Source organism: Polyodon spathula, chromosome 10 (genome assembly GCF_017654505.1).
Source record: "Polyodon spathula isolate WHYD16114869_AA chromosome 10, ASM1765450v1, whole genome shotgun sequence".
In the NCBI taxonomy this organism is placed as follows: domain Eukaryota; kingdom Metazoa; phylum Chordata; class Actinopteri; order Acipenseriformes; family Polyodontidae; genus Polyodon; species Polyodon spathula.
The window spans coordinates 33,693,802-33,720,014 of NC_054543.1; the positions used below are offsets into that span (position 1 = coordinate 33,693,802).

The window sequence follows — 26,213 nt, forward strand, 5'->3', positions numbered from 1 at the left end:
TCTTTTTCTTTGAAAACCATCATACTTTATCAGCCTGGTTGTGGGTAATATCTCAACAGGTTATTGAAGAAATAAATCCAAATGTATTTCTATTCATGCAGCCTGGGTTTAAGCTGGTTTAATGCATCTTGGCCAAAAGAAGAATTATTTCTCGTAAACACGAATTAAAACATGACAGGACATTATCTGTTCACCATTCTTACTCCAGAGACATAAATAAATACAATGATAATACATTAACACGTTTATATATTGTGTGTGAGAGGACATGCTATAACTTCAATGCTTCAACGAAGACACATATTTCTGAAATTAATTTAAAAAACTATATGTGTGTGTGTGTGTTTCTATTATTAGTATTATGATTTTGCTATTGTTTGTTTTAGATGTGTGTGTGTGTGTGTCTGACACACAGATGATACAACTAAAACGCAGTTAGTGTAGATTGTTAACCCCTGAGGAAATGTAAAAAGATCATTTTCCAACACAACATCATTTAACTTTAAGGCAGTGCTAGAATGAAATGGAAAATGGAGTATTATATATATATATGTTGAGTGTCAAGTTACTTGCTCTGTAGACTCTAGTGGCTAATTTGGCAAAATCAGAGTTCCCACGGAAATGAATCAATCATTCCTGACTAAGTAACTGTTAAGACAGTAAATACCTTGAAGCTACTATTTATTACAAGACCACAGGAATGTTTAACTCAGCTCAGATGCCCACACAATTTGCTTGTTTTTTTTTTCAAACACCTAAATAACACTTGTTGTTTGTTATTAAAGGATTCATATTCAATTTTTGATGAGAAGCAATGCTTCATTAAGTCACGTTGCCTCTGCTTCATCCCTGTGTATCTATAAAGAAATGAAACTCATCTGTCTTAAACTTTGTATTGAAACAGACACACTAATTCTACTTTATAAAATATAATATTACCATTTCGCTATATAAATGTATTAAGATATATATAAAGCTATATATATATATATAGCTATATATAGATAATATATATATATATATATATATATAATATATATATAGTATTAATTGTGAATTAACGGCGCCCCTGAATTAACACCTCACTCAGATAACAGCTATTTAATAGACGCTGCCCTCGAATAAACACCTCTCTCATTAGGAAACGTAAACGTATTTTTTTCAAGCTCTGCTGAAAAAAGAAAGAAAGAAACACACAATCCTGCATGTATTACAAACTAATGTACACACACCTTAGTAAGCAAATTTTATATTTTTATTCATCAACCCAAGATGAACTACTTACAGCACTGCAGTCCTTCACGTCTTTTTATTTATTTATTTATTTCCAGCAGAATTCAGTAAAAACACAGCAGGGGATAAAACGAGGGCTGTCTGTCAGCAGTCAAGCTAATTATCTCCATTTAACTAATGTACAATGTTCGTGTGTCCATTTAGACCAATCAATCAAAATGATTATAAATAATGGCTGTAATAACAGTAATGCTTTATGGTATATGGTATTATGATTAAGCTATGGCACAGCAGCTTATTTTTTAATAACAGTATTTGCATATACCGGTCATTCAAGTCTGAAGAAAGTACAAGTTGATTTGACAGTTTAAACATTAAAGCAGATAAGGGCCTTTTCTTGTTTGTTTTTTTGAGGTAATCAGTATATTTTTTTTCTAGTAACTACAATACTGTTGTGTACAGCAATAATTCAAATAACAGCACAATAAAATTAAACTGGAAGGATTAGTGGAAAGACAATCCAACACTCTTTTGAGGGACAAAGACACATTTTCTAAAAGGAATAAAATAAATGTAATTATATAATACCAACAAGAAACAACAATAATTGCAGATAGGATCAGTAAATGTATTTTTTAGTAGTGCCTTGTTAGTTGTAGTTTAGTTTTATATGGTTACAATACAAATTTGTCTTTGTATTTCGTAATCAAGAGTTTATCTGTTATTGTGCATGTAAGGCAATGCATTTTCGATTGTCACATAATTTGATGTCAGATAAGTTATCAGCAGTGAATTACTAGATCTTTTCTCAGTAGGTAGTTTATATATTAGCCTAATAGGTTACATAACCTACCCATTTTGAATAATGACAATTGATTATATGAATAAGCATATCTCAGTTACCTTCAACACGTAGCTAATATACTGAATCAAACTATATATATTCCAAGATATACCATGATAATGGACAGTTACCATGGTATGTGTTTGAAAAAATAAAATACACATCAAATAATAATACAAATAATACTGATGACATCCTGGGCTGTTTAAGTGCAGAAGCCCAGATCCAATTGGACTACAGGTAGTCTTATGGAACGGTTCTGCAGTCATTCCTTGTCATTTTCTTCCCCATACCATTGTGGAGTCCATTACATACAACTCATGACAACCATGTAATATATGTCACAAAGCACTTCACGTAGGCTTACTCACGTTTTTGGCACAAAATGAAAAATACAACAGGCTATTTAAATTAGGAATGGCTGTCTGTACAATACTGCACCCACCTCAATGCCTTGCAAGATAAGAGGCGCATTTTGCATTAAGACAGATGTAACGATATTTACACGTCCTTGAAGAGAAAAGCAGTGATGCATCATTCAACACTCTGTATTCAACACATAAATCATTGTGCCAGTTCATCAGGGACCTGTGCAATAGTCCCTTTAAAATATTGAGGGCCAATCTTATCTACACAGTAGAAAGTAATGAGTTATAAATACAAAAAGATAAAAGCATTTGAGCTCAGGTATAAAGGATGACTCCCAGGTTGTTCCATGGGTTATCTAGGGGAATAGCGACTCTGAACTCCGGTCTCCAACAATCGTAACTGTGATGGTCAATGACTGCCTCCCGGCTCAGGCGTAGGTATTTTCTGATTTTAAAGTGATGGTATCGATGTCATGGGATCCTTTTCCGTTCAGGTGCTCTGAATGGCAGTCACTGCTGTACATGCTGCCCTGGACCTCAGTGATAGAGGACACTGTGTAGGAGGCTGACCGCAGGGTGTCTGTGTGGGAGAAGCTGTTCCCAAACTGGATGCGGTACTGATTCCAGTGCCTCCTCAGGACAGCTTGCACCTAAAAACAATGAGCACCAGCATGTCAGCATCAGTTGTCTTAATTAGGCAACAGAACATTAGAGGACACTGTTGTCTGGTGGTTGACCTTGTCAGGAAGGTAAGAGACTGCGCTGTTGATGAAGGTGTTATCGTTCAGACAAGGTCAACTACCATGGTAATGCCCGATAATTTTGGTTTCATAACTAGCACACAGCATCTTTTTATTGTTAGTTTAAACAATTGAAATTCAAAGTTTTGCATTATTTAAAGCTAGGCATTCTATCTGAAAGTTTTGTGGCCATCTACTGTGTGGTCTTTCAATGGGATAAGAGTTTCCAAATATTTAATAGTTTATAGTTTGGGTTTTGTACATACACGCTACACATTTTCATATTGTTACATACGTAAGGTTTTCTTTTTCTAATACACTGATTGCAGAATGGTATCCCAATGTTTTTTTTTTTTTTTTTTTTAACTTTACTGTACATTCTGCATGGGGACAGTCATATTTGTATTAATCTGTAAACTAAATTGAATTGTTCCTACTCATTACAATGCACAGAGTTTGCAGAATAGTAAAAGTCATCTGATAAAGAAGGTGAATCTTACCTCGCCATTAAAAAAACAGAAAATTGTAGCCACTAGCAGGCCCTAAAAATGAAGGAACATAATATATTGTCAGATGAGATAAGACATATAACAATTTAATTGTTCTTAAATACACTTTTTCTCCCTGAAGCACAATTCTGAAAGTTTCAGGTCTAAAACCTTACTTCCACACACCTAGAGTAGCTGTACCATTTTTGGCCTACTAACAATGCTGATTCAACTCTAGTTCTGGATGGCAAGCTCTCTGGTGCAGATTCAGTTTCAGTTCTGTGTTACACGGTCTCGTGTGTTGATTTCTTTCTAATTCCTGTCACCTACACTGGAAATTCTGACACAGCTTTTTTTGCATTCTGTATGCAGTTGAAAGAGACATTTAAGAAAAAACAGTGCTCTATAACTATTAACTGTAGAAAGCTAAAGATACACATCAAGCAAAATAACCTTTCGCCATTATTACAGTTCAGAGTGTCGCTGTGCAACAATTCACCTGCTTTATCTTGAACAATATGCTTAGTTTACAAATGAGATAATTAAGAATATTGAAAGAGCATTCACTGTGACATGGTGTAATATTTGTGCATAGAATTCCACAATATTTGATGCTTTACCTGATAATGCATAATGATATTCATCACATAATCATACAATTCTTCTGCAATGCGACCCTGTGGTTTCCATGGGAACAGAACAAACTGAATCCCGAGCAGCGGCACGAGAATAAGAGTGGCTCTAACAGCCTTCATATAGAGACTGGACTCAGCCTGATGTGTCACTTTTAACTTGGTGATAAGAACACGAACAATGTTGAGCAGGAAAAACAGATTCACCTGAAATTAAAAAAAAAAAAAATCACATAAAGTAACATTCTGATGACCAGATAGGGTGGACACTGCTAGTGCCCTCGTCATTACACTGACTTGGGTTTATTCAAGCCTTTTGTTTCCTCAATATATGTCATGTCTTAAAACAACTTTCTTACATATTGACTGTGCTAATGTAGTTTACAGCAATGCACCACAGTATAGACAGTATCTAAATTGGCCATCTTGCACAGAGCAGACAAATATATTTTTGATTTTCTCAACAGCTTATGTGTAACAAACTGGTTTTGCTTTCAGAAGGGAATTACTTTGGAATGTGTTCATACATAACTGTCTGAAAAGAAACTCTCCTGGGTATCTTTAACAGTTTGTCTGGTACAGGTGTCTTTAATGTCAAAAAGTGACATTAAAGACACCTTCAATGAGATCAAATGCCCCAAGTACCAGACAGTTTCTCACCTATTGGCACCTGATATTGCTATAAATGTACAATGTGTATCTAATTATGATTTATGGGCTGGGTCTGCAATGCATAGTGATTAATACAGTGGCTTAATATAACAATACAGCAAACTAACCTGAACTTGGCTTCTAATTAACAAAGTGGGATTGTCCCAGTAAAAAGCCAGCCATGCAGCTACTTACACTAACAGTAACACCATTCACAGCTGAAGTTGTAAGTGTTCCTCACACGCTTATTAGGAGCTTACCAGTAGAGCAGCACAAATGGGCCCATGGATAATGTACAGCAGATGTGTTTCAGAACTGATCCAGCAACTGGAGTTTTAAAAAGAAAAAAGAAAATATTTCTTTCAGGTAACACTCATGGCATTTCAGAAGATTGTATCTGGGGATGATTTGGTAAGGGGGTACAGTATTTATTTCAATCAATGCTTCAGAAAATGACACTTAAAAACTTTAAGAAGTAAGGAATTGCACGTAGAGGAGACTTATTCTGAGAAAAGCAGATTAAAGCTTAGTAACGTTAATAAATCAACGTACTTATCGTTATAATATAAACTGCGGGCTATTGCGTGAATAGAGGCAGGTATCAGTGGAAAGCCTGAAAAATAAGAGATTTATTTCAATTACACAAAATGAGTGGGTGGTCCTAAAAGTGTATCCTATAACATGTGGCTTATAAATGCATTTAAATGTATACACTTTAAAGGTATTTTGAAACATACAGTAGCTCAGAGGCACAGTACTGTAAGTTGCTTTGTTTAAAGTAAGTTTTAAATCTAGAAAATAAACTGTTTATCTTTTTTGTACACATGCTAGGATTTTCCATAATAACATTTACAGTAATACAAATCAAAACTTAAACTTGTCATGGCCAACCAAACCCATTTAATAAAATACATTTTCAAGTACAGTATGCAAATGTTTATTGACCAAATATATGCCCATTCAACTGAAGGGGAGAACATCTCTATCTGTGTGTGATTCTCTTAAGTGTATTATTGTCTTTAAAAGTAAAATAACAGGTATGGTCCTAATTCAGTATTTAAAATGTGGTGGTATTCAGATCTTCAGAACAGTTTATCAATTGAATAGCACACCCTGTCTCAAGTGAATGTATTCAATCAGTATCTTACCCCATCCAAGAAGATAATACCACAGCAAGTGCTGTTTCTCTGCAAACACTGCCACTACAATGAGTGTATGGAGATATATCCCTTCACACAGCATCCAAAAGTAGTTGCAGCCCATCAAGTAGAGGTGAATAAATTGGGATACTTTACAGCTGACCTTAACAGAAAACAACAACACATGAGATAATTTATTTCAAAGTGATCTTAGCAGCTACTGTAATTGAGTTGACAGACTAATAATGTTTGTAAGAAGCTTGAAAGTTACAGTCCTACTCGTGAAGACATTACACCTTGTTTAATTATCCCTAAACAACCGATATAAACAAACAAACAACCACAAAAATGTATAAAAGATGTGACATATGGCAAATACAAAATAAACTGCTGTACTAATATTCATTTATGTAATTAAATTGGAAATACTGGTCCCAAATATATTGTATTCAAGAGTAATAAAATAATGTTACCAGTATAAAAACGAAGAACTTCATATTTTGTTGCTGGGAGGAGCAGTTCAATTGTTATTTTTGTAATGCTTTTTCATCCGCAAAAAATAAATAAATAAATACTTGTGAAAATTTGCTTTGCCTTTGCTTCAAAATGGGTTCCATAGACTCATTGATGCCCACAGCCATACGCACATTACTCACTGTGCATACCTTTGGTTTGCAAAATGCTATCTTCATAAGTGTGGACTCGCATGTATCTTGTGCGATCGGTTGAAGCGAAACAGACATTTTAAGCTGTTTCGAATCGCACTGTTTATTTAATAGTAGTAATGAGCAAACAGAATCAGATATGTTTGGTTGAAGCCTTGAAAAACAGCACTGATGACCCAGAAAGCCAGAGTGAGCACAGTAAATGCACATTTAAAGTTTAATTTGTATTTGAATTTTTCTCAGTGTCTATATTAAAATTAATAATACATTTTCCTAATCACTAACACATAATTGCCTAGCCCTGTCATTATTATAATCAGTAGTAGCCGTTTACACCCTTAGAGTATATTCGAACTCCTGGAGTTTACAGTCTTACTATGTACAGCTTCTAAGGCTTATTATGTACTGGTCGTGAGGGCATCTTAACTAACTTATCCATAGCACACAAACTGACCGTTTAATGAAAATAACTAGCAGATTTCAGAATGAAATTTTGATTTACTACGGTAACCAAACAAACTTCACAAAAAAGAAAAAGAAAGTTTAGTGGCAAAATAAAAGCATAAAAAAAACAAGGGAAGGGAAATGGTCATATGTGCTACTTTTTCAAGCCATTGTAAACAGCTATTGTAACTAATTATAACAAATAAAGTACACCACAGTGTGCAGTAAAAAGCCTGTAATTGTATCTCGGGCTTCTGGTAACATGGATACTCTACCTTCGGGCTCTACGGCAGTGCGCCGAGTTTATTCATTTTTAGGAAGGGAAACAGTGATGCAATTTGTTTGCAGTTTTCCAATGTGACAGTGTAGGTGCTCTCAGGTTTACTTACTGGATTTCTTGCAACCAAAGGCTGGTTGTTTGCCACTGCTGTCAACCAAATGATAGTGATGATGGAATTCGAAACAAATGAGAAGAACAGATTTTTATGCAGAGTTATCCTTTGGCAACTTAAACTCCTATTAACACAAAAGAATGGAAATTAGGTTAGTATTTTTAAATATGTTATCAACCCACCTTTAAAAAAGAATACGCTGTCAAAATGTGTTTCCAGTTTTTTAGTTGGCCGGTTTATGATCTTACATTTTCAAACCTAGGCACAAACTCTGCCGTTAAAGTTTGTTATATTGTCTGTGACAGGAGAAGCTGTGTCTCCCTTTAATTTAAGGTCTGAGTTGGTGACTCTCTGTTTGTTTACCGTTGGCCAACAATACAATTGTGCAGAAACACTGGAATGCATCTTTGCGTAAATTTCAGCAGGCATTTGAAATATAATTTGTGAGCCAATTAGCTTTTAAACGCTTGGTTTCAGATGTATTATTTTTATAGACTTACTTATAATAAAAGAATATCCCCAGAGAAATAAGCAAAGACGCTATAGATAATCCATGTCCGATTATTGTCAGGTAATACTGATTCAGCGCAGTCTGCAATAGAATAATAACACAAAAAATAAGCACCTCATGAACATGTTAAGTAATAGTCAATAATGGTATTAATCTGTCAGCAAGAAATGTAAGAAAATAAAAATCACTGAGAATTAGAAGGGACAGTTGCTAGCACACTATTTCTCTAAGGAATGTCCCACAGTTTTACTAGGGGGCTGACTTATTGACCCCCTTTTAACATGACTAAATAAACAAAGAAACAATTGAAAGCCTGGTTCTTTATCCAGGTTTAATGTTATCTTAAAAACTGACAGACAAACCTTCACTTTCTGCGGGGTGTTCGCAGTGCATCTTGTGTAGTTTGTCCATGTCCTATTGCTCTCAGGATGTGAAAACCAGTTTCCGTTTTCATCACAGATCTTTGTTACTTTTTCTAAAATTGAAAAAAAAATTCAATTTATATGAGTATGACTACTAGGTTAATAACCGTGTTCCTGCAGACATCTAAATGTAGACTCGATAACAGCACTCGATAACAGCAACTGGTACTATTAGGGGTGCGGGGTTCCTTGAACTGTATTCTTATATCACATTTAAGCTGGAAGCATTTAACTCAAAATTATTTTTAAGTGTCAGTGACATACATATGTCCGCCAAGGATATTGATTACACATTACAGGTGTTACAATACTACCACAAACAAGTGTACCGTGTACAACACTATCGTATAATTCATGCACAGTTCCATCAGTGTCAGACAGCTTGCATGAAAAAAGTAGATCACTGTGAATTCACAATCTGATTTCTTGAAAGAACTCCCCGTAATGTCCATGCACATTTTAATTATGGCAAGAAACACCTATGATGTCAAGAGCTCAGCCAATCAGACATCAGTTCCATGATTACCAAAACTGGAATATCTTCTGTTTAAATATTTCTGATTTCTAATCTGATTTTATGAATTAAGAAAATAATTATAATATAAATAATAGTAACCAAACGCATTTATTTGTAGATATACTCCTGGAATATCTACAGTGGACAAAACCATAACCTGCATCTGTCACTGGAGATATCCAGAGACAGAGATATTTCTGGTACATGCTAGTATTTATTGCAGTTTTTAGTTCTCTATCATGATTTACAGTAATCGCTTGGAGGTACTATATTGTAGGTGCCTGAAAGTGACAACATAAAAGATATCTAAATTCTCCATTGACATTTGCAATAGACAACTCATATCATATTGCTTTACATTAAATTCGTTACTGGGACTACTGAATCGAGTCAGAACAGCGACTGAATAATTGCCCTGAACTAAGAAGCTGCAGCATTATAAGCACATTAATATTAACTTCACCTCACCATTAGACCTACAATTAGGATTACTGACAGAACCTAGATACATAAGTAATTAAGTATGGTTATCCAATGTTTAATTTATATCAGTTTATATCAGTAAGACAGTATATTAAATACAGTTTACTGTAATACTGTAGCCATATTTTTTTAAATGAATATTAGGGCTGGTCCTTATTTTATTTTTCTTTATTTGAGAAAATGAATTAACTATTTAAAGCATGTATTTGATAGAGTGTGTTATAACAGTGAACTGAGTAACATACAGGTGTGCGTTTATGTTTGAGCACAGCTTTGAAAGGTTAGTACATTAACCCACGGTCCCCTCCACCATCAAACTATTAATGTCTGTGCATTTAAATACTCGTTAAAAACTCTCTTTGACCTTTCTGCCATTATAGACTGCCAGATTAAGTGCTCATTCTTTTTTCTGTAAAGGATTCTCAAGCAGCTTAAACCCCCTCAGTCTGTTTCAGTTCCTAAAGCAACTTATGTTTTTTTTTCTTATGATAGAATTTTTTTCATGCGTGACAAGAACTGTCCCAAAGGCATTAGCTCTGCCTCTGCTAATATCAAAATGTACACTTCCTGTCTCATGAAGTAAAGGAACAAATATTATAGATGGCATGAATACAAACTGCCAGGCAATCCAAAGGCATTTTTGGACTTTTCCTCTAACTACACACATAACAGACCTGAGGAAGGCAACCTATGCTATTCCAGTCCATGGCTTTGCTACATCCAAATCTTTAATTATAACATTGAAGCAATTAAACCTCTGACCAAGTCCAACAGTGCTACATTATACCTATGAAACCACAAATGGATGGCACTCCAAGAACGTATTCGCCTACCTGAAGGATCAAAGTCTTGGAAATAGTCAGGACAACGCTGTACTGATGTCATTCCTGCAGGAGTGTCATCCCAGCAAAGCCACCCATCCCAAGTCCTGTTACACAACGGACCTGCGCAGGGAAAAAAAATTCTGAATTGAAAAAATTTATTATATTTGACCTTTGACACTGTTACCTGTCTAGTAGTTTATGGTCAAACCCATGTCAAATTCAACCTTCATATAAAGTCCACTTTATATCATGTATTGTGCATTTCTCTGTATATAAAGTATTATGGATTTTCTTGTTGCTGCATCTTGTAAAGAGCTTTGTGAAGGTGGTCCACTATGAAAGGTGCTATATAAACTAAAGATTGATTGATTGAAAGATTGATCTATTTCATGTATATAACATGTTTTATTGTTAAACCTTTTCAAACAACCATAACAGGAATATGCCTGCCTTTTAATTTTAAGAGATATTCCTTGTCCGATGTAATAAATTAATCTGAAATTACATTTTTATATTAAATGTTCTGATTGTAAATTGAGAATTTTACAACACTGTCCTTTTCGTCAATGTCTATTTAAAACAGCTGTGATTTTTGTATTACAAGATGAACATTAAAAGTTAATCCCTGTCCACACTGTTAAACAGTTAGAAGGATCTACATGGTTGACAGGTACTGTTAAGCACCGTGGGTCAACTACTGCAAGAGCTGCAAATTGGGGTTATCGTGCTTCTCCAAAACTGTAAACCGTCCTTCCTTTAGATTTTGCACAAAAGGCTTTGGTTAATTTGAAAATTTTGTTTCTCTTTTAAAGCTCCCCCTGCTTTTGTGAAATAGTTTGGGATATTGCTCTGTAAACTTAATTTCACCACTTTACTTTTTGTAGCTATGTGTAAGTATTCACCTGTGCTAATCGCTTTAACTTTGCACTGAAACCAATTCAAAAGATGTGTACTGCTCACTTCCTATTCCAGGCAAACAGATGGCAAAATCCATGGGTTGCGTGAAAGCCTTGATCACCGTGATATCCCTGTATGATTTGTATCCTTAACAATAATACAGTTGTTAAAAAACACACAATTCAAAATCACAACACGTTTCACTGAGAGAGTACTACACTGATGTTACAATTTTACAATCACGTATTCCACATATACAAAGTAACAGAGTGAGCAGAAAAATAACCTAAACGCAAACCTCTGGACACAAAAAAAGAAAGGAAAATAAGTCAGTAATTTCAGAGACTTGTGTAGCTGGATATATTCTCCAGCTACAGAGCCGTACACCTTTGCCCGGGCTAGAAAATGTTGGTGCATTATATTATGCCTGCTGAAAATGCTAAATTCTCACACAGCATGCATTTGAGAGCAAAAAATAACGTGCTTTTTTTAACTTTCCAGCAGTGTTAAAAAGGATAGCCTACAGAGCTTAATGTCCTGTTCTTTCCTGTTGAGCAACATTTTAAAACTGTTATTTGCAGCTGTTTCTATTCTAAAGGGGGGGGGGGGGGGGGGGGGATACAAATGAATACAAATGAAAGATCTTTTTGATACAAATGATGTCAAAAGGGGAGGATCACAGAATATTACCACTGAATTTAAACACTGAACCTCGATTTGAAGCATAATACATATTTTTATGTAAATAAATAGTTATGTTACTTAATGAATTCCAACATTATTAGAACATCTGATTTATTGAGCATCATTAAAAGTTTGGCTCTGACTATCAGATTAAGTTAATTCTTTTGGCATTTTAATGGTACTACTAAACAGGTATACAAAAGAGGTACAGCGGTAAAACCAGTGCAGCATTCGACTTCTATATTACAGGATAAAGAAAGTGTCATAGTTATGAATTAGGGATCTCCAACAAGCTACACTACATACACCTATACATTATTCCATACATACATGCGGTAAAAACATACTTTCAGTATAGGATTATGAAATTACCTTTTTTGTTATAATCTGTGTCTTTCATAATTTTCTGGTAACATTCAAACTGCGCTGTCACTATTTTATTTCTGGTGACTCCAAGCTCACTGTAGACATGCTGCGGGGAATGTTGAGTTTCGTTCGCATCAGCGTTGGCGAAAACAAACAGCTGGAAGTAAAAAAAAGAAAAATTTAATTATTACTTTGAGAAAGAATACTATAAATATGCATGTAATGCAGGGTGTTGGGATGGGGACCCACAGGAAGCGCTGCAATGGTTCTGCACTGGTTCACTGGTACAGGGTAAAGGAGGAATACTACTTCTATACCAGTAAAGATTCTAGTTCAACTCTTCACCAGACCTGTCAACTCTCCCTTATTTGCTGGTACTGTCATGTTTTTGGATATGTCTCCTGGACAGGGCAGATTTTCTACTATATTTTGCTCAAAACTGTACTATTAAACCCCTTCGTAAGCAAACCCTTAATTTCTGCAAAAGTCATGTACGGACTGCAATCCCTGTCTGTACCTAGCAGTGTTTAGGAACCAGGGGAGCCCTGTGACAGGCATGCATTTAGAAGTTGACCATCTATGGTCAACTTCTGAGCATGCAATAGGCCCTCCTCCTTCAGTAAAAAAAAAAAAAAAAATATATATATATATATATATATATATATATATATATATATATATATATATATATATATATATATATATATATATATATATCCAAATTTGAAGCTTCTTGGACCACAACATTCTCACATAACCCTAAGAAACATTGGAAAAAGTCATACTTTCTTTAAACTATGTACAACTGATTTTAACGGTGAGACATGGGAGCAAGAATTAGAGCGTGTTCCTGGGTAGTAAGTGTTATTTCCTAATTGCTTATGCCTCAAAAGTATAGAAAATGGCTATTATTCCCCACAAAATTTGCTTTTGTGACCAGGACAGTGACATTTCAAAATATCACTATTTCCAATGGGAAAACGGGCAAATGTGTGTGTCTTCGTTCACATAAAGTCAGAAAAAAACAACATATGAATCCAAATTAACATGTATTTATACTAAAGTAATACAAAAATGCCTACAAAATATTTAGAAGTGAGTAGTTTTTCAAGATTTACGATTATACTGTTTTTACAGTATGATTATTATATTTTGCTGTGGTAGAAATCACTGGGGGGGGGGGCACTTCCCTAATTTAATTAATACACCTACATGCATGGAATGCCTACAGTAGGAGAATAATGCCATTTATGCAAATTCTGCATGGTTCTCCTACTGTCAGCACTAAACATAGTAATTTAAGAAAAGATAATTTTACTATTTTTGTGAGTTTTGTCCAGTTCGGCTTGGATTTTGGTGTCTGACGAGATTTCTGTCAGAGCTTCAGTTTCTCCCACTGTCCAAATTTCCACAGTGAAAAACTGAGGTGTTTTTTTTTTTCAATTCACCGATGCTGTAGCAACTCTGAAGCTGTTAAAATAACAGTATGCCACAAATAATAGTTGCAAAATTAAACACTGGCTGAATTTATTGCCGATCGTAACAACTCATTATTTTCTTTATACTGTCATCTAGTCAACACGTGTTAAATGTACAAAAAGGCAGATTTAAAATATAGATCAGCTATTATTATTTAAACATGGTATACACATAACCAGAATGTTATATATCCATATAATTGTTTATTTTATTATTTTATTTTTGACGCTAAACACACAATCTAAGAGATTACTCTGCTATTAACAATTTTGTTATTTAATAATTTTAAATATATATATATTTATGACGCATATATATATATATAATATATATATATATATATATATATATATATATATATATATATATATAGATATATATCTGCTGTAGATTACGTGGTGCATCACTGTGAACAGACAAACAAGTTACAGACACACACGGATGAAAATATTAAAATTCTATGAAAATCTTACCTTAGCAACAGAACTAAGTAACAAAAGAGAAGGCACCAAGTGTTTCTCCATCTTTGTAATTGACACAGGAGTGAAGCAGCAATGCAGAACTCTTATCGGGCTGAAACAACAAAAGTACAAGAAACAGGTATGAATTTCTCTGGTTATACTGATGCTGGTATTTGCCAAAATCTAGTTTGGATTCTTAGGGTTACACCATGCAGTACAGTGCATGTTCCTAAACATTTAGCTTCATGTGTGTTTAGAGTTCTGAAACCCCACTGTTTAAAATCATGAAACATCCTGCTGTCAATTCTATCAGGTGAAATGACCACAGTTGATGATGTTTTTCACACCAAATCATGTTTCCATTATTTTGGTTCTGTACAAATGGAACATGGTTATTAATATTTGGATCATGTATGATTTTTCATTATAGTAGAAATAAGGTCAAAAAAGTAAAACTTTTTTTATGGTACGGTTTCAAACATCATCCCACAGTGATACAGTTTATATTCTGCACATCAGGATGAGTTATAATGAAAATATGCTTTGATAATGCCACAGAAATGAACACAAACTAGGAGGCTTGTGTGTGAAATATCCGGCAGCTTCGTACAGTGCTGATACAGTTTCTACAGTACTAAGCTGTGAGCACTAAAAAATGCATGAGCAAACCAAGTAATCAACCTTGAGGATAAACACAACACAGAAACAATGTTTTACTTTATTTTACTTTTTTATTTACAAATTTAAAAATGTTATATACAGTGCCTTGCAAAAGTATTCAGACCCCTGACCAATTCTCTCATATTACTGAATTACAACTGGTACATTGAAATTTCGTTCTGTTCGATATTTTATTTTAAAACACTTAAACTCAGAATCAATTATTGTAAGGTGACATTGGTTTTATATTGGGAAATATTTTAAGAAAAATAAAAAAAAAAAATATCTTGCTTGCATAAGTATTCAACCCCCACACATTAATATTTGGTAGAGCCACCTTTTGCTGCAATAACAGCTTTAAGTCTTTTGGGGTAAGTATGTACCAGCTTTGCACACAGTGTCGGAGTGATTTTGGCGCATTCTTCTTGGCAGATTTGCTCAGGTTGGTTGGACGACGCTTGTGGACCTCAATTTTCAAATAGTGCCACAGATTCTCAATGGATTTGAGATCAGGACTTTGACTGGGCCACTGTAGGACATTCACCTTTTTGTTCTTGAGCCACTCCAATGTTGCTTTGGCCTTGTGCTTGGGATCATTGTCCTGCTGAAAGGTGAATATCCTCCCAATCTTCAGTTTTTTAGCAAACTGAAGCAGATTCTCTTGCAGTATTTTCCTGTATTTTGCTCCATCCATTCTTCCTTCAATTGTAATAAGATGCTCAGTCCCTGCTGATGAGAAGCATCCCCACAGCATGATGCTGCCACCACCATACTTCACTGTAGGGATGGTGTGTCTTGAGGCATGGGCAGTGTTAGGTTTGCGCCACACATAGCGCTTTGAGTTTTGGCCAAAAAGCTCTGGCTTGGTCTCATCTGACCACAAAACCTTTTCCCACATCACAGCTGGGTCACTTTCATGCTTTCTGGCAAACTCCAGCTGTGCTTTCAGATGGTACTTTTTGAGTAACAGCTTCTTTCTTGCCACTCTCCCATACAGGCCAGTGTTATGCAGAGCTCTTGATATGGTTGACTGGTGCACCATTACTCCATTCCCAGCCACTGAACTCTGTAGCTCCTTCAAAGTGATTGTTAGCCTCTCTGTGGCTTCTCTCACAAGTCTCCTTCTTGTTTGAGTGCTGAGTTTTGAGGGACGGCCTTTTCTTGGCAGTGCCTGGGTGGTGTGATGCAGCTTCCACTTCCTGATTATTGATCCAACTGTGCTCACTGGGATATCCAAACACTTGGATATTATTTTGTACCCTTTCCCTAATCTATGCATTTGTATTACTTTATCTCTAACTTCTGTAGAATGCTCTTTGGTCTTTATTTTCCTTCAGATTCACAGCCTTACCAATGATCCTTCAACAGTGGGGTTTTTATCCAGAAAATGTGACAGCAACTTTAATGGTTCACAGGTGGAGGCCAATGGTAAGGTAATTGTGTCCTCGTTTGGGCAATTTCTTTCATCGGTGCAAACTGGGAGCTTCCACAGCACAGGGGTTGAATACTTATGCAAGCAAGATATTTCAGTTTTTTATTTTTCTTAAAAATATTTCCCAACATAAAACCAATGTCACCTTACAATAATTGATTTTGAGTTTCAGTGTTTAAAAATAAAATATCAAACAACGAAATTTCAATGTACCATTTGTAATTCAGTAATATGAGAGAATTGGTCAGGGGTCTGAATACTTTTGCAAGCCACTGTGTGTGTGTGTGTGTGTATATATATATATATATATATATATATATATATATATATATATATATATATATATATATATATATATACACAGTGCCTTGCAAAAGTATTCAGACCCTCTCACAAATATTGAGTTGATGGGTCTGAATACTTATGCAATCAACTTATTTCAGTTTTTTTCTTTTTAGTTTTTGCTGACATTTACTGTAACTTATCCTACCCTTAGTAGTCTTCAGTTTGAGCATTTAAGTTTTGAATAAAAGATTAAGTTTAAAAAAATGTGTATGAATCGTTTTGTAATTTCACAAAATGGAACACAATAGGAAGGGTCTGACTATACACACACACACACACACACATATATATGTTAGAATTGGTTGGTTATGCATATAAATATTAAAACCAAATCTGAAGAAAAAAAAAATGGGAACATTAACCTCAGTAAACATGAAAAATAATTCCCTTGTCTTGTTATATAAAGTCACTCATTTAAATTACAGGATCATAGCCTCTCACCCACTCCAAACAAAGACAAAAAAAAACTATTTCATAAAGCCAGAGGCTATTACTGATGCCCAAAGCTGATTAATACATTTTGTATTTTGTACATACATCTGGAAATATTTGGATTAGCTAACATTATAATATGTTGCCAATAGACAGATTTAAAAACAGAATAATATTTGTTGGGAGAGGTATGGATAATTAGGTTTTTTTGTTTTGTTTTGTTTAGCATTACTTAGTACTTATTTATTTATTAGGAGATATTTAAACAGGGTACATCCACTGAGATTCAACTTGTTTTCCAGGGCTGTCCTGCCCCTGTTTATAGCATGTGGGGAATTAAGCAATGCTTTTGAGAATTGACTAGTAAATACAAATACATAAATAATAACTTTGTGTTTTAATGTACAAGTTTAACTACAATTACAATGCAAATTAAAAGTGCAATAGGCAGAGGAACCGAGAAACACAAACTCCTCAAATGTGCGTATTAATCACTGCTGCTACAGACTGTGACTCCTGTAGGTAATATGCAGGTCCAGCTTTATAACTGCTTGTGTGAATGAGCCTGGTTTGTTTGAACAGTGAAACAGCACACTCCCTTTGGGGAGTGCAATGTCTTTGTTTTTTTTTTTTGTCAAGCTGCCTCCTTTTACAATAAAAGTAAAGGCATAAAGGGGCGAATGATGGATGCTAATATAAAGACCATGTATAACAAATATACACAATTTACTATAAAATATTAAGTTATTAATTTGCTGATCAAGACAGACATGGGCACATTTTAAACCTAGTTAATTTAAAGCTGCACCCTAGTTTTGCATAGAATTGTACACGGTATAACTGACCAGCCTATGTTCACTCAACTTGTAAGTTTACTTACAGGTGTCCTTTTTTCCCAAATGAAAACCTCATATTCTGTTAGGTCACTATAGTCCGTGCTGCACAGCTGTTATTTATCCAGCAGTCATTACCTGGAAAAGTTATTCAAGACATTGAATAAATAATTGTGCAGCTGGCTGTGTTCTCACTGCCTATAGTACACTTTGAAACATGACTTGAATGATCTACTCACAGTTTAACAGGTATTCCCAGAACTTAAGGAAAGTTCTCACCACCAAGAAAGAACAACAGTTGCATAACTTAATTCTACAGATCATCACTGGAATTACAATCATTAAAACATGCCCCAAAGTAACTTTTAACCTATACCCTAGTGCAGCACAGAGACCGGGACTAGATGACACAATTGTAAAGTGAGTGGATACAGACTTTGGACAAAGGGTAGGAGACACTTTAGTTTTCACATTTAGAAAACGGACATGCCTTCTAGACTAGATGCACCCAGCCTGTACATTCTAGTCACAACTGTCTGTTGTGTGCTGAAAAGAATATCTCAGCGAAGCAACACAGGGTATTCAGTCTACATACGATAATTGTGCTCACAGTATATACACTCTTCCTATAGGAAAACTGAAACCCCTGTCTGGATTTCTTTGAATACTTTATTGGTGCTCAAAGTGATTTAAAGCATTGAAAAGGGTTAAATGTTCAGTAACTCTCTCACCACTGAGGCCCCCAGGGTGTGCTCTGGAGTGATATACAGTGTTGGTAATTACTTTTTGAAGGTGGGACAGCTGCCCAGAACTAGGGGGGAATATAAACAAAACCGCTGTCAACAGACTGCGTTCCAAATAGAAGACCACCCAACAAAGTTTAAATCACAAACACACCAACGATTAATAATAAATGCATGTGGAGTATGTGTTACAAGAAACAAGAATATTCTGTACCCTTGGTGATTTAGATATGGAATGTGTGCTACAGCTGTGTGTGCATGATATCGCCACTGTGTAAGCTTACCATGTCTATTGTTTTTGCAGGGTGCAATGTAAACATCCTATGAGGGTCACAGGATGGTTGCTTTCTGCTCTTTTATTGTTCCCTTGCAGAACATTGTTTGGTGTAATATTGTGGATCTTTTGGAAAAAATCTGTAAAGGAATGCAATCTATGTCACTTGTTAGCACATTTGATTAAATGATCAATAACTGTTTGAGTCACAGGAAGTCAGTTTGTTTCTGACACACATAGCAAGGCTATTCACTAAAGGCAAGTTAATCTTTAATTAAAAATGATGAGAACAAATTACAAGAGCTATTGTGAAGGTGTAGTTGGTGTAAACAATATTTATACTGTATGTGCAGTAAAGTACACCTTCACAACAAACAATCCCAAATCAATTCAGGGGACAGTTACATCAATCTGGTGCAAGATCTAAAACGAAAGGTGGCCCTGACAACAGTTAGTACAGAACATTTATTCTAGCTTGTGTGTGTGCTTGGAAAACCAATAAATACCACTGGGAGTCTTTCATGTATATTACATACCATTACATTGTTAGGTGTTTATATCAAAATACATTTAATTAGAGTGAATATTTGCGGTTTCACATAGTTTTATATTGGTTACACTCATTTTAGAGTGGAGTGTGGGTACAGTACTAAATTCGTTCGAGCCCCAATTTACATGCAGTCTGACCATTTGTAGATGTAGATGAAACTTTCGGTGCTTGTTTAAGGCCCTCGTGTGTTGCTGTGAGACACTAAGATTAAAACCAAGGATTTTATGATTTTATGTATATTGAAACCCAGGCCACCTACCTCAAACAGGTACGGTCAAGGGAAAACTATGATAGCACTAAGCTTTGGTGAACAGGTGTTATCCCTGGACTTGTGTGCTTGTTTTTTCCTGTTGTAAAAGAATAGTTTCAAATTAGGGCAAGTATTCACTAAAAATAAAGCCTTATCTCACAATTTGCAGGCGTTTTTTTTTTTGTTTGTCTGTTTGTTTTGTTTTTGCCTATTTGTACTATATTACTTTTGTATCCCAAACAGATTTTGTATCTGCTAAATATGTGAAAAAAAACCTATTCTGTCAATTAATTCAACTTAAATAAACAATATATAGTAGATTGATTAATAAAATAACACTAGCTGTGATTTACAATAAAAGGTATATAGTGCACTTGTACAGTGATTTTGCAGTTTGCTATGCCTTTCCCATATTCATATCATGCCTATACCATGTATTTCACATGCTTTTTTGTCTTTACACATTGCATTGAAAAGTTGTGCAAAACTTAACTTGATAGATTTTGTTTATATCCGAATACATAGTAAACATTAAAGCAAAACCCTAACACTGCTACCCAACGCCTCAGCTACAACATACAGATTACAAACAGCTCTCATCTTTTGTTGAAATAAACTGTTAATTGGGTAAAAAATGACAATGTCATGGGTCACTTCTACATATTCATACAGGCCCAACTGTAAAAATCATAAATCAGACGGAAGATGATTAGTGGAGATCGGAGGATGGTCACAGAAACTAGGTGATTCCAGTACATAAGAAAACAAGTACAAAGCCATTTGAGATGAGGCTGTCCACCTGTTCATGGGAAAGAACTACCGCAGAGTCAGGCTGATAGTAAAGAAAACAGGATCGCTTTATATTGCGTGGCATAAATTAATATTACATAGATAAGCAATTGCATATTAAATTAGTGTTAAATTAATATGCAACAGCTGGTTTACTGCTAAATGTTAACCAAATGTCGATTGAAAATGTAATTGCATATCAATTCCATTTATATTACTTTTTGTTACCCCTGAAAATATGTAATAATTTCCCATTGTTTATATGTCCTTATTGAAAATACAGTTAATCTGACTTAAATTTTAATGGGAAGTAACAAGGAATAATTGAATGTAAACTGAATCTCAATTGCATATATATTAAATATTAATTTAACCATAGTTTAATATGCAATTGCATGTCTATTTAATATTAATTTATGCCAAGCAATATAAAGCGTTACCAAGAAAACAGTATACAATCGCTTTACTAATAGGAGGCCATTTGCTGTGCTCAGAATTCACATTACAAATAATTTTTGTAACAAATGATTCTTGAAATTCAGGCAACCTGTGTGTTAACCTAACCTATCACAAGGCAGAACTCCACAGGCAATACTGGGGACTGGTCATCTGACACTCATGAGCTAGTGCTATTGAACCACAATTGGATGATCCATCTTCTAGATATACACTAAATAACTAAATACATGTATATTAGTTGGATATGCAGGGTGATATCATTACCACTGCATAACAGGCTTTGACCTAAAATGTAAAGGCTTGAATATGATCAGACATGACACACATACACTGGCCTCATTGGGTGCTGACTAATATATTTCCAGGTCTGCCTTTTTATTACAGGTCCAAACAACCTCTGATTGTCACATGTAACATGCTTGGAGCATTCTACACAATTCCATACAATTCTTTTTGTTGAGTCTTGTGGAACTTTGAATGGCGCTCATTTACACTACTAATGTGTACAATTCTACTAGACTCTTACTACATGTAGCACAGTGTCAGCCTAGTCTTTTATGCTTTTTGTTTTCATACAATTGGTATACCGTGCTCTCTCTTTATGAAGCAAGAAAGTGGTTATAAAGGGGTAGGACTATTGCTCCCTCAAAGTGCCATGTACAGCATGCACTTAAAGAAGAACACATATTGCCGGTTCCATAAACTGTGCCAGCTGACCACATTTTTAAAATGAGGAAACACTGCACTGCAATTAGAAAAAACAACAAAAAACTTTAAAACTCTAAACTCTAAACTTGTTCACATCCTAATTATCAACTGCTTAAAACCGAGATAAGCAGCAACCAAGCACCAAGATAAACAAAAGCATCAGACCGTGTATTGAGAGTGTTTGAAAACAAGATAGACATGCCTTATGGGTATAAAGCAGCTGATAACCAGGCGCACATTCGGTGACAATGACGGGGTGTTGTGTGTGTCTGTGTGTGTGTTTCTCAATGTCAATAACATGATTTCAATTCATTTAAATAAGAACTGCTGCTAGTGAAATGAAAGCAAGTTATTTTTATTCAGCTACCTGTTATGAATTTAACATAACTGGTCTCAACAAATGCAGTTGTGGTCAACATCTCATTTCTAAATCTAAATTGTCCCACATGATGTACTCTACTCAGCCATACATGCTATGCTTCTTTATCCCTTGGACTATATTTTCCACTGTGGGAAAATTGCCCAGATCCTATATTGACTATGGGGTAAACAATTTGCCAGCAAGTTGCACACAGTCAGACCCACTGTCTTTCAACATAACAACCATTAGTGTATATTTACAGCTGTAACGCTCACCAATAGGGTTTTACATAATTTGCCCAAGGCCTCACTGACAAGGCAACAGCAGTGCTTCTGATCCCACACCAAGATACATGGCCATTTTCTGTAATCACTCAAAGGCTAAGCTTGAATATATTTTAACTTGGGGGCAGATGGAAGATGACAGTGAGGCAGAAGGCTCTAAATTGTAAGAATAAAGTTATGTATTAATACTAAAACAAAATCAATGACAAACCACTATTCTTTCTAAATGTCTTCAATGTCATTTATGAAAAAACTAAAAACAAAACACACACACACAAAAAACGGCATATGCTCATTTTGCTTAAGACCATGAAGAGATTTGTACACAGAACCTGGACCGGACCAAAAACTCTCAACACTGACGACATTGAGAAAGACTAATACATCGCATATCCACCTGCCGTGGGACCAGAGTAAGGGTCGGATATGTAAAATGGCGGATAAATGAATCCTGTTTGAGTGCATGCATTTGCTGCTGAATGACAGGCAGGAAAGTGAGACTGAGGTTGAGGTTGATACGCCCCGCTGGCAAACAGGATTTACTTACATATCAACACACCGAACAGCTCAGTGACTCTACCAGCAATGGCAGCGCACGGTGCACCTAGAACACCGCGTACGAAAACATTGGTATGATCTGCAGTCTCTGAACAAATCTCTGTTCAATAAACTAATGTTGTTGAAGAGATTGTTCACGGCAGATAAACGGTTAGGGTGGATATGTGACGGGCGGATATGCGACTGAATACTGCAGTCAAAACGTTGTCATTTAATTTTACAGTTTTCTTTTAGTATTACATTTACTGTATCACTATTTTATTTATATTTATTTATACATGTTCTTCTAAAACCACTATGTGGCTTTGATGGTAGGCTTTTATTTATTTATTTATTTATTTTTACCTCAGCTGGTTATCACCAAAATTAAATTGGAAATTAAGTTAATGCATATCTAACAATTTGAAATGCTCCTCAGTCGTGGTAAACGAGAAAGAAATGACAGACCTTTCCTTGAAAATATAATTTTGTTTTGATAACATAACATGATTACTGTTGTCTTATTAATGTGCATAATGTTACTTACACCTTTATGAAACACTGACTATAATTTTGAAAAGAAAACCTATACAACACAATGATATATATATAGTACAACAACAATTACTTCTTCCAGTTTTCAAGCGAAATCCACCAAGGCAGGTCGCACTGTCAAAAGTTCGGAAAAAACCACTGGGATCTTATATTTTAAAATATTCCTATGTTAATTTCATTAAAAACAAACAAACAAAAATGCTGCAACAAACAATGAGTTTCGACAACGTGTCTTTGTGAATGCGAACCTGACAAAGGGACGTTGTCGAAACGCGTTGTTTGCTACTGCATTTTCTGTTTGTTTGTTTGTTTGTTTTTAATGAAATAAACTTAAGAATATTTTTTAAACCTAAAAACAATGGTCTTGTCCAGGTGTTTGAGTGTGGGACCTGTCTTGGTGGACTTTGCTTGAAAACTAGTAGCAATTCTGCGTTCACATACACTTTAAAATATATTACCTTATCATTGTCAAAGGAATACCTTTTTTTCTTTACTACAACAGAATTACCATATATTTTCCAAGAAATATTCATTCATAAGTAAATGTTTTTATTTTTTGGATGTATTTTACTTGTGAATACCATACACATGACCGCAATTTATTCTTAGAAACCAATGTTTCTTATCGGATAGTAAAATTAAAACGACATGCCCATTAATACATACATATTTACTGCAAAATATTAAAGTAACTAATGAGTCTGTAGTCATTTTGTATTTCGTTGGTCTGTAACTAATGAATCTGCTACACAATTATAATTATTGCTTACACATTGTTGGTTTGTTCATAAACTGATTTTCCATTATCTATTCCCTAGGATAGACTAACATAATTTTGACACAATATGCTAACCTCCCTGGCTCTAAACCACTCATCTGCAGCTATGGCATCTGACCATAGGCGCGATACAAGCTTGCCACTGACAACTGACATGTGACAGTCAAGTTTTTACAACATCACAACTTTTTAGATACAGAAAGTATTTGAATCAGATCGCAGTAGTTAAGAAACAAACAAACAAACAAAACAACAACAAAATAAATAAATAAATAAATAAAAACAAAACAAACAAAAAAACCAGTTTAAGCAAACATGAGACCTCCGTATATTTATGATTTATAATTTTGCTGGGGCACAACGCTGAACATGTTGCTGCATATGCAGGTTATAAAACAGTAGCAATAAAACAACAACAAAACAGAAGTAAAGACTACTGCTTACCAGAAAGGTGTATGAAGAATCCAAGTAGCAATGTTTGTTGACTATAATTTTCTGAAATTCAATTCAATCTCCCTTTTCCCAATGGGTTGGTTGCTTTGCTGTATGAGAAATTCAATCTGACCCTCGTCTCTGGGAGTAATCCAGTTTTTGGAGTGCTGATATTACAATGTTGCGAATGCAAGCCGACTGGTTTGAAATGTGAGTTGAGTTGGAAACTGCTGTCAGGTTCTAAGTAATTAGCGACAGTGGCTTCCTGTTACATCACAAGTTACCCCGCCTGCACTCGGTGATAAATTATACAGCCTGCGTACCTAGTTCAATAAGCAGACAAACTGTATAATAATTAAGCTTGGTAATTAAATTGGGATGGCACATAAGTGAGTATATTGCCTACTATACTAACGCATATATATATATATATATATATATATATATATATATATATATATATATATATATATATATATATATATATATATATAGCTGATGGTATTTTATTATTCACAGCTAAATTCTCTAGTTCGAAATCAATGAACAAAATACAATAGTAGTTTCAAAGTAATTGCAGAATATTCACAAGCAGTCACATATGAATGTGAACTTCAAACGTTAATTTTTCTAAAGGTAAACTATACAGTAGGCCTATTGTGTTTTATAAACTCTGCAGGAAAATATTGATTCTTGTACCAGAATATATAGGGTTTTTCATTTTCTTTATGCATGTTTTGTTAAATTGAGTCACAGGAAATAAAATGCTGGTTGAAGTACCAAAGAATTGTTTGGAAATTATTTAATCAAAGTACCTTTACAAAGAGACAATATGACTAACATAAAGTGCTCTTTGGGGGCGGTATGTTAGATAACATTTGAATGCAGAACGGTGCAGTGCTTAGGGCTGCCTTTGATAGGTCATAGTTAGACTCGCTCTACCAGGGGTTGTACAAGGTTTGCATATGAAGTCCCTTGATGACAAGTCTGAAAACCTCATAGAAAGCAAACACACTTACTGCGCCTCTGAATTTCTTGCTATTCAAAAATAATATTTAATGAAATACTGCCCTCTTGTGCCATTGCAGGAAAATGCAACACAAGGAGCTGGTCTGTCTCTCATATTCACCTTGTGGGCCCCATTTACAATTCATCTTTAGGTCATGTGTTATTTAAAAAATGCTTTACAGTTTGTATTTTATTCATAAATACAAATAATTTGTTACATAACCCAGTTTCCCTTAACAGTTAAATAATAAGTAGAAAGCTCTAGTGTTATTTTGAGGTACACGTTAAAATGTGGTATGCAGCACACTGCACTTGCTCGCACATGCCTAAACAACTTCCATAAAGAAAGCAGGGAAATGCCCATTCAGATCCAGTACCGTTTTGTTGTTTTGGGTCTTTTTTGTTTGAATGTATTATATTTTACAGTCTTTTACATTGTTTTTAATGTCATTTAATCATGTAGTTCCACCATTAAGAAAATAGTATGCAGATATTTATCATATGCAGTACATTGAGTCTTGTAAATTTGTATACTCGTGCAAT

General features: G+C 34.9%; 1 protein-coding gene across 4 annotated transcripts; it reads right to left on the minus strand.

Moving 5' to 3' along the window:
* Positions 1-1,290: 1,290 nt before the first annotated feature.
* Positions 1,291-24,882, minus strand: LOC121322161 (calcitonin gene-related peptide type 1 receptor-like). Of its 4 annotated transcripts, XM_041261725.1 has the most exons (16): positions 24,675-24,882; positions 19,769-19,856; positions 18,970-19,099; positions 17,990-18,080; positions 14,253-14,352; positions 12,307-12,457; positions 10,363-10,473; positions 8,470-8,582; positions 8,097-8,188; positions 7,594-7,720; positions 6,105-6,258; positions 5,509-5,569; positions 5,217-5,283; positions 4,294-4,512; positions 3,686-3,727; positions 1,291-3,095 (listed from the first exon to the last, which is right to left on the minus strand). In XM_041261725.1, the coding sequence occupies exons 4-16, from the start codon at positions 18,019-18,021 to the stop codon at positions 2,874-2,876; spliced, it is 1,491 nt and encodes a 496-aa protein (XP_041117659.1). In that variant the 5' UTR covers positions 18,022-18,080; positions 18,970-19,099; positions 19,769-19,856; positions 24,675-24,882; the 3' UTR covers positions 1,291-2,873. The 4 variants fall into 4 exon arrangements, with proteins under 4 accessions (XP_041117659.1, XP_041117661.1, XP_041117662.1 ...); XM_041261727.1 differs by lacking the exon at positions 17,990-18,080; XM_041261728.1 differs by lacking the exons at positions 17,990-18,080; positions 18,970-19,099.
* Positions 24,883-26,213: the final 1,331 nt, after the last annotated feature.